We start from the raw sequence: 10,644 nt of genomic DNA, 5'->3' as shown, positions 1-10,644 counted from the left end.
GATGACTGCTGAGTGTTTGGTACCTTGTGTAATATACTTGTTGGAGCTGTTTGATTTGGTACTTGATTTTTTGAATCAATAAGAGTTGATTTCGTTACTGAACTGCTATTACATTGGGATGATATGTGTCCTGTATTTTTGCAAATAAAGCAGGTGACTGTACCTTGTGACAAAAATATGCGGTAAGGTGTTTGGTCGAAATTTATTAGAATAGAATCTGGAATTGATGATGTTATAGGGCTTACATAAACTTGCCTCCGAAAGCTCAATATGTGACTATATTCCGGAAGATTCGAGCTAATTTTCAGAAATGTTAGTGGGGAAATAAGCTTTAAACCGATATTCTGTAATTCTTCAACTTATACTTGATGAGGAATTGATGGGCAGACACCAGCCAAGACTAGTCTTTCTGCTGGAGAGACAAGTCTTCGTACTGTTAAAACTTCGCCGAGTACTTCTATAGAGCCATGTTGTGTCATGAAATTATCTACTACAGTTTTGTTTGCCAAATACATGCAGATTCTATTATGAGATAATCTAGATGAAAAAATAATATTTTTTGGGTTGATTATTGTGCCCAACGGAATTAAATAATCCTGCAGTTTAGCATTATCGATACAACTAAATACAATTGCTTGGGTCTTACTCGGAAAATAATGTGAAGCGGCTGATGCATAACTGTTTGTTATATTCGAACGTTGATTTACTGGACTGGTTAGATCGGAAGGTGTGTTTACATTATGTGAAGTCATCTTAAGCTGCGGTGGCGAAAGCTTCAGTCCGACTCTGGTAAGTGACAAACCAACCGCATGCTAGCTAACCTCACAAAATGATTGTACGGTGGTGTATATTTATTATTTAACGTTTTCTTTTCACAATAATAAAGTAATAATTACGTGTAGATGACTTACGTAGTAGTATCTAGTAGATAAATACTTTAATTTTAAAAACTATTTAATATTACCACTTGTTTTTAGTAAAAACTAGGAGTAAAATATCAGTACAAGTTGACCATATCTTGCTAGGGCCGGTCTCCTAGACTGTATATTATAATGGTAATATTATTAACCTTTAACTACCGGCGCATCAAATTATAACATAACTACACGCGTGGCGTACTTTATACGCCACAAGAAAATACACTTAAAAACAGCGGATTTGTTTATTTTTTTTTTGAATAAATATTAGTTGTTTGTTATAAACCTTATTCGGCATCAGTAAATACTTGGAGTTCCTTCTCAGTAAGCCAATTGGGATTTATAACTGGAATCATGGAATAACTGGATTCCATGATAAATAAAATTACTAATAAATTTTTTTTTGAAATGTGATTTTTTACAGGAGAAAAATATTGTTTATAAAGAAAAATATATTTTGTGCCATAATGACTAAAAAACAATTGAAATATGCACTTATATTACTACTTATATTAATATAATCGTGACGTATATTGTCCACCACCGAAAACAACAAATAATAAACTGTAAATTACGATCTTCCCAGAACGCCGATTATAACGAAACTAATACCAAATTGTAAAGCATATTCCAGTGATGGGTTAGAGAAATAAACAAGGTCAAAAATTAAATTTTTTAATATATTTGCAGTAGAATTCTTATATCTGGCGTAAAAGGTTAAATTGTTTTTGGTCAAAAGTTAATACAAGTTACGTAAAAATTTTCCGAGCCCGCGGATTTGAAGAGAGCCGTGCGATTTGCAAAATTCGGCAGCTCGCAAAACCACTGATTTTAAAAATAATTTTTAATAATTAAATGTTATAAATATATTAAAAACTATATTTTATAATAATTTTTATTTTAAGATAACATAAGTCTTTCTTTAGTCAATGAATGTAAATGTTATAAATAAAGGCACTACGATTTAAGAAAAAAGAAACAATTATCTCGGCTTCAGTTGGTTGTAGAAAATTTTTATTTTTCTACAAATCTTTGTTTGGTCTTCAGCAACAATAATCTGTAAGTTAGAAACTCATAGGATATACAGGGCCGCTTCAGCTCTAAATGTTTTTAACGAAATTTGCCCCCTTATTTTCAAACCCAAAAATTAAAGGTTTAAAAATGCTTTACGCATTTATTTACATCAGAGTATCAAAACATAACTCTTTAGAAGGAGATTGGTGTTTCACCAACTCTCTACGATTTTTTTTTCAAAAAGTTATAGCCTTCGACATTTTACCTCCTGGGATGAACAATTTATAATATCTAAGCAACAAATTCGTTAATCCGGCCTTACAATTTTTTTTATGTCTGGAATTGAAAGATATTCATATTAAAACTTTAAAAAATAAAAAAAAATATTTGTACAATAAATAACGCAATTGTAAAAAACGGCCATTTTGGACTTTTCGCAGGCTGTTTTGCAATAACCAATAAACGAAATTAAACCTACCATAGCTCAAATTGTAGGTTTTTTAATTTACTATAACTTTGTATTAAAAAGTTTTTCTCTAGAATCAATATCCAAAGCTGCAAAATTAAAAATCTTTAAAAATTACAAATTTAACAAATAAAAATTGCAATAAAAAAAAGCTCACAATATTTTTGGTCACATTTTAGTAGAAGTTATTCCTGGCATCGTCCTTTACAACACCTGATAGGTTTCAAAAATTCCTGAATTATATCCTGAAATCGACCTATTTTTCACCCACAGCCTGGAGTAAACTTGCACGGTCCCAATAAATGTGTCATTTTAATCCCAAGAATAATTTTTCTTTCTATACATACTTCTAAAAGAAAAGTTTTCTAAATATATGTAGTGTATAATAATTCATTATTTGGTAAATTTTGGAACGCTTGAAAAACATTTATAAACGCTTCACAAAATAAAATCATCCAATAAAAATATTGCATATTTATTGCAATCGTACTGCATTCTGAAAACACACTGTCTACACCTACAGCCTCACGCTTGCGTCTGGCCTCAACGCTAAACTTGAACTTCAGTTTTCCGTTCAGTTTTCACCGCGAATTCTCTCTGGCGTTACCGCATCGCACGGAGATGGATTCTCCACGCGTGAACTTCCAAACTCCCCGAAGTTTGCTCTACGTGGAAGAACAATACTTAATGAACGAAACCAGTGACGTAGAAAAACTTTTAAGTTGTGCAGAAAGTTCATATGCCTTCGCGAATTATATGGACTTTTTACATTTATACTACATTCCAGTTATAATAGTGACCGGTTTTTTAGGAAATTCAACTTCTTGTGTAGTGCTATTGTGTACGCATTTAAAACTGAGAAGTTCTAGTTACTATTTAGCAGCTCTAGCTTTGGCTGATTCTGGATACTTACTCTGCTTACTTGTACTTTACTGCAGCTCGAATAACTTTATACATTTATACAATATGCAAGGTATTTGCCAGATGTGCATTTACTTGACCTACGTGTTCTCTTTTCTTAGCGTTTGGTTAATTGTAGCGTTCACCATAGAAAGGTTTATAGCTGTACAGTACCCATTAAAAAAACCATACATATGTACAGCCAAAAGAGCGAAAAAAATTGTGTCCGGTCTATGTCTAGTGGCATTTCTTCTCTACATTTTCGCGTTTTGGATAACAGACGTCATCGATAATGAGTGTCAACTGAAACCCGAATATATCAACTTTATGGAGGTATTTAACTATGTAGACACAACTATGACTTTAGTGTTGCCGGTGATAATGATAGTGGGCATGAACATTATGATAGCAAGAAGTTTGTTTAAGTTACGAAAGTACATGCAAACGAGAATGGCAGATGAACCCAGTCCCCGTCAATTTGATTTGTATCCAACAAGTTCCTCACGCGTAAGTTTGAAGTTATTTAAACTTGTTATATAGTTTCAGTTTACATTGATTTTTCTTTACAAAAGTTGTATTAATGACCGGTTTTTGTAATTGTAATGTAAATGTAATGTTATTATGGTAAGACGGTTCGCAAGTTTACCAGTTGAATTTCTCTTTATATTTATAATTAAAGAAACACAATAAGTAAACAGTTTACAACGAAGCTTTACCTTTAAAATAGTGATATAATTTAATAAACTAGTAGTCTAGTAAAATAAAATTACACTACATGTAAATCAAAATGTAAATTGGTACAGGTTGAAAAAAATGTTATATCAAAGTTTAGGTGGGTACAAAAGATATTTTCGAGAAAGTATCCAAATCATACAAGGGGATCATTGTTTAAATAATTAAAAAGGGGTAATTTTTGCAAATAAATTACTCTTTTAACTGCTGAGGTCATTCAATTTCCAATAAAGGTCTATAGGATTGTTTTCTGCAAAGCTGAAGGGTAAGTGTTTCACATAAGATTTACTGAATTAAATTTGACCCCCTATTTATTTAAATAATTATACATAAAACTTTAAAAACAAATTTGCAAAAAAATATTTTTAGCGTTTTAAATAAGCACTATAAAATATCTTATTTTACAGGAGAAGTTGCGCTATGTTATCAGTATTTATCAAAAAAAAAAAAATATTTAATATTTTTTGAGATATTGAATTTGTTTATTAAATGTTACTCTATTTTCAATTGCAAAAACGCGCTTATTGCCAAAGAAATATTCACCTGTATTAAATCTTATTATTTTTATTTTTATGTTTATTTTCGGTAAATGTATTGACACATTCAAATTTCAATTAAACTTCCCCCTAAAATGGCATTTGAAAATTATTCAAAGTTTATAATTTGTTTTTTAATAACGTCGCGGGGATTAAATATTTTGAAATGCCGTTTCAATAATTGGGTTCCTGGGAATTTTTCACTAATTAACAAATTGTTTTGTCTTTTTTTTCCTCTTCTTTTTTTTTCTTAGAGTTATATTACTACGGGCCCTTTTAGGGTTAAGTTTCATTAAGAATGTCGAATCTCTACGTTGTAGATACTAGACCTAAAAATATTAAGACTTGTCTAAAATCACTGAAATAAAATGTGACTATTTACTGAGTTTTATTAAAAAATTTAAAAATTATTTTCACCAAGTATTTTCAAACTATTTGACGTATCCTTATCATACTTGGCACAAAGTGTGGATACTGTACAGTCTACTAAATTGTGTTAAATAAAAGTTTCTAGCTACTACCAGAGGCGTACGACAGGTAATAGTTGATGGTTGACCCTTTCCAAATTCTACGCCACTGAGGGAATTACTATTTTAGCGAAATCTTTGGATTTTCCAATACTTTATATGTAAATAATATACTCCTTACGGGTAACGGTTAAGTCATTAGTTTTCGAGATATTTGACGTTAAAAATGGAACGGCATAGTTATTTTGATGCATTCATTCTTCCATTTTAAATTTCCAATATCTCTCAAACTGATGACTTTGTCGACACCAACAAAGTTATTTACATACAAAGTATTGGAGAATCGAAAAATTTCGCTAAAATAGTAATTCACTCAGTGGCGTAGAATTTGGGAAGGGTCAATCATTCACTACCCCCTGTCGTACGCCTCTGGCACTAGCTAGAAACGTTTATTAATCACAATTTAGTAGGGTGTATAATAGCCACACTTTCTGCCAAGTATGATAAGGATACGTCAAATAGTTTGAAAGTATATGGTAAAAATAATTTTTAAATTTTTATATAAAACACCCTGTAACTCAGTAAGTAGCCACATTTTATTTAAGAGATTTTAGTCAAATCTTAATGTTTTTAGGTCTAGAATCTACAACTCAGACATTCGACATTCTTAATAAAATTTAACCCTTAAAGGGCCCGTAGTAATATAACTCCAAGAAAAAAAAAAAGAAGAATAAAAATGACAAAAAAATTTTGTTAATTAGTAAAAAATTCCCAGGAACCCAATTATCGAAACGGCATTTCAAAATACTTACCCTCGCGACGGTATTAAAAAAACAAATTATAAACAAATTTGAATAATTTTCAAATGCCATTTTAGGGGGAGTTTAATGAAAATTTGAATTTATCAATACATTTATCGAAAATATACATAAAAATAAAAATAATGAGATGTTACGCAGGTGAATATTTCTTTGGCAACAACCGCGTTTTTGCAATTGAAAATAGAGTAACATTTAATAAACAAATTCAATATCTCAAAAAATATTAAATATTTTTCGACCAATTTTTTTTTTGTTTAATACTGGTAACATATTGCATCTTAGTCTGTATAATAAGATATTTTATAGTGCTTATTTAAAACGCTAAAAATATTTTTTTTCAAATTTGTTTTTAAAGTTTTGTATACAATGATTTAAATAAATAGGGGTCAAATTTAATTAAGTTTTGTATAAAAGATTTACCCTTCAACTTTGCCGAAAAAAATCCCATAGACCTTCATTAATAAGTGAATTACCTCAGCAGTTATAAAAGGATTTTTTTTGCAAAAATCACCCCTTTTTAATTATTTAAACAATGATCCCCTTGTATGATTTGGATACTTTCTTGAAAATATATTTTTTACCCACCTAAACTTTGATATAAAATTTGTTTTAACCTGTACGAATTTACATTTTGACTTTTTTTATTTTATTAGGCCATAAAAATACTATACTAACCTTACAATCAGGATGCTGTAGAAATAATCAAACTAAGACACGTTAAATACTACTGATAGCACTCCCGAATCATAATTATTTACATTGTATATACATTGTAAATTATGATTCGATAGTGCTCCTAGCAGCATTTTACGGGTCTTGGTTTACTTATTTCTACTGCATCTTGATTGTAGATTTAGTATAGTATAAAATTTAATGTTAAATTTAATGCTCAGATGCAGAAATAACGGCTGCTTTAAAACGTTAACAAATTCTGAGCTTAGATAACGGTTTTAATTAAATTGAAATATTTTTCAGGTAAGATTAAGCTCATCTAAAAAACATATCAGTAAACATATGGCTTAAAGACATAGTTTTAGTACTGATGCTGACAATTTTCGAACAAATAAAAAAAATTATCCCAGATTAATTCTCATAATTTATATAGATTTCAAAACAAAGGACATCGCACACATGTTATGGAAAATGTAATGTCCCTTACATTCAATAAAATTTGCAAGAATATATTCGCCTTGAAATTATGATCATTTCATATCACTCCACCAACTTTGAATTTTGATTAATAACAGCGCAAATTGCAATTAAAGCTTATCGAAACCACATCTTTAAAGTCCATAAAAAGTCATTCATAAAATACTATTAGTCTTAGTATAAATATTATTGGTTTACAATTAAATTTAAAAAATAATTTTATTAACGTTTCGACGCCCAAATCGGGTGTCGTTGTCAAAATACAAAATACTATTAATTAAACAAAAATGTTGTTGCTAAGTAAAATATTCTTCTAATAATTTATTTAATCTGACTCATTTATATTGGCAATTCAGACCTACATTATACATTTTAAAGTAGAAGACTTTAAAATGATTTTGCCAATATTTATGAGTTGCGTTCCTGGGACGACTTTACTGAAAGATAGTTCATTCAATTACATGAAATCATCCCCAACTCAAGAATATCCGTCACAAAAAAATCATAGCATGTGATCTGTCTTTAAAAAGACAACCAAATGCAACGATGACAGTAAAATTCTCGCGTTAGAGATTCCATAGTAAATCACGAGGGAAAACCAGGGAAAAACCTTAAGAAACTAATACCAAATTCTGACTTTAATATGTTTAAATTATAAATAATATTGATAATGCATATATATATACAATAAGTAATACTAAAATATAAAATATGTACTAACTCTATATGTTAGTGACTTACTAATCGTGGTGTTTTCTTTTTATTGACTTTCTCTTCTAGTATGGATGACCACATCCTACTGCATTCTACCGAGGCATTTGCGACACAATTGGTTTCATTTAGCATAATTAGAACCGCTTCTTTGATTTTTCTCTTTTTACTACCTGATTCTTTCAGGACTATATATGGGATAATGAACATAGAGTTCAGTGGAGAGATTCAAGTGTAGTCATGAAATAATCAGATAGTAAACAGAGAAAAGTCAAAGAAGTGGCTCTAATAATTATGCAAAATGAAACCAATTGTGTCGCAAATTCCTCGGTAGAATGTAACAGGATGTGGTTACCCATACTGAAAGAGGAAATCAATAAAAAGAAAATACCATGATTAGTAAGCCAATAACATATCGAGTTAGTACATATTTTATATTTTAGTATAACTTATTGTATGTCTATGTATTATTAATATTATTTATAATTTAAACATATTAGAGTCAGAATTTGGTATTAGTTTTTTAAGCGTAAATTAAAGTTAAGACCAAATACTCACGATGACGGGATAGTATCACGAGGTTTTTCCTGGTTTTCTCTCGTGATTTACTATGGAATCTCTAACGCGAGAATTTTGCAGTCATCGTTGCATTTGATTGTCTTTTTAAAGACAGATCAAATGCTATGATTTTTCTGTGACAGATATTCTTGGGTTGGGGTTGATTTCATGTAATCGAATAAACTATCTTTCAGTAAAGTAGTCCCAGGAACGCAACTATTGGCGAAATCATTTTAAAGTCTTCTACTTTAAAATGTATAATATATGTCCGAATTGCCAATATAAATGAGGCAGATTAAATAAATTATTAGAAGAATATTTTATTTAGCAACAACATTTTTGTTTAATTTAGTAGTATTTTATATTTTGACAACGACACCCGATTTGGGCGTCGAAACGTTAAGAAAATAATTTTTTTAATTTAATTGTGGCTTATTTCCCATATAAATAGTTAATCATAAAATAAGATATTTGCGGTGTCTTTTATATATGTAGAAAGTTTAGGTTACTTATGGAAAACAAAAAGGTACCTCAAACAAAATAAGAATACTACTGCTAATAAAGACAATATATACATATATACAATTTAATGATATTATCTAATCTGACAGAACGAATACGAAATCCGCCTTTTTAATGTTCTAAATAATATTTGGCATCAACAAGTATCTACCAATTCCAGAAAGTTAGAAAGAATATAATTAAGGCATACTCAACAGCGCTACAGGGTTCTTGCCCATGACTTTTAAAAATTTGGTTGTTTCCTTCCAGTTTACCACTTTTCTGATTTTTCTCTCAAATATCTCACGCATATTTCTAGCAAGTCTTGATTTATTACTTCCAACCATTTATTCTTTGGACGATCTTTTGGTGTTTCCCATTTCTCCCTCCTTCAGTATTGTTTTAATATTTCGATTCTCTGGCATTCGTATAATATGACCAAGCCATCTGGCTTTTTGGGCTCGTATTTTTGTTTTAATTATTAGTTTTCCATATATCCCTTTTATAAATTTATTTGTTTGTCGTCTTCAGATATTCTCTAACGTCTGTGTTCCTCCGAATTTTTTTCTAAGTAGGTACCTTCCTTTCCCAGATCTCGACATTGTTTTCCTCGCTTTGCTCCCATTTATAAATATTTTGTCTATCTCTTTGCCTGTATTATTTATGGTTACCCCTAAGTACCTATTTAAATTCTGACAATTTTTCAAAGTTACAGAGAACCTCAGCATCTTACATTTTGATATATTTACTATATTTGTATAATTTGTTATGGCATCTCCCATTTCCATAATATTTCGTTTTTTTTTTTGGTTTATTGTTAGTCCATATCTTCTGAAAATTTCTGGAAAACTTTTTATATGATTTTTCTTTCTCGCTAGTAAAATTTCATAATACTGCGCGCATGCGCACACAGACAGTATGGCGTTTAGTTGCTAAATCTTTCTAGTTATGTATAAATATCAGTGCAAGAAAAGGTGTGAAAAGAATATATTAGTGTTTTAGTAAATATATTTATTATAATTTTTGTGTCTTTGGATTTGTCTTCCTCAAGAGTAAGATGAGTATTATTAAAACATTTTATTGTATATTTATTATACTCCACATTGGGTCTATTGAATAAAAAGGAGTATTTCCTTTTACCTTACAAGTATTTAAGTATTTACTTAATACTAATTGAATAAAGTCATTTCTTTAATGCTTTATTCAATTACTATAAGGTAAATACTTAAATACGAGGAAGTAAAAGCAAATACTTATTTTTATTCAATAGACCCCTTGTCTGTTTGTTACCGTGAATTGTCATTAGGTACGTCCGAACCGATACATACACAGTCCACCTAGCGCATTTCGTGTAGCATTCGGCCAGAGATCGAGAGGTCTTAAGTTCGAATCCAGTGCAGTCCTATAATTTTTTTGAAAGCGGTAAGCACATATTTAGTTTGGTGTTTAAAAAAATTAAAACAAACTGTTTATCATATAATTCATATATGATCAATAAATCATATAATAGAATTATAACATCTTACGTGCGTAAAAAGTACACACACATTCTTTTTTTATTTTTTTTTTGTTTATTTTTTTTTCTTATTCTTCTTCTTTTTGCGGAATTTGTTGTGAATCCGTATTTAAATTCGTATTTTAAGATAGAATCTAACACGAGACTATTCACGTTACAGAAGTGAGCGCTAGCGAGACATACTGTCTGTGTGCGCATGCGCGCAGTATTATGAAATTTTACTCTCAATCGCGCCTAAAGAAGTATAACTTCAAAAATTCCTACGTATTACTACACCCTTCCTTGACTCACTTACGAAATTTTTTCAAAATTGCAAAATTTTTCATCAAGTTATCGCGAAAAGGATAAAATGTGAG

The 10,644-nt window shown here is 30.0% G+C and overlaps 1 protein-coding gene across 1 annotated transcript; it reads left to right on the top strand.

Annotated features, from left to right (window-relative positions):
- Positions 1-2,956: 2,956 nt before the first annotated feature.
- On the top strand, positions 2,957-6,876 carry LOC114343873 (neuropeptides capa receptor-like). The gene is made up of 2 exons (XM_050660134.1): positions 2,957-3,804; positions 6,829-6,876. Exons 1-2 carry the CDS (start codon positions 3,019-3,021, stop codon positions 6,874-6,876), a joined length of 834 nt encoding a protein of 277 aa, XP_050516091.1. The 5' UTR covers positions 2,957-3,018.
- Positions 6,877-10,644: the final 3,768 nt, after the last annotated feature.

This window comes from Diabrotica virgifera, chromosome 9 (genome assembly GCF_917563875.1).
Source record: "Diabrotica virgifera virgifera chromosome 9, PGI_DIABVI_V3a".
Classification (NCBI taxonomy): Eukaryota; Metazoa; Arthropoda; class Insecta; order Coleoptera; family Chrysomelidae; genus Diabrotica; species Diabrotica virgifera.
Note: the sequence above shows the minus strand (reverse complement) of the source record. Positions and strands in the feature narration are given on the sequence as shown.

Coding starts and splice junctions, on each gene's coding strand:
- LOC114343873 (XM_050660134.1), top strand. CDS start 3,019: ATGGATTCTCCACGCGTGAACTTCCAAACTCCCCGAAGTTTGCTCTAC. Junction 3,805..6,828: donor ATCCAACAAGTTCCTCACGC/GTAAGTTTGAAG, acceptor AATATTTTTCAG/GTAAGATTAAGCTCATCTAA.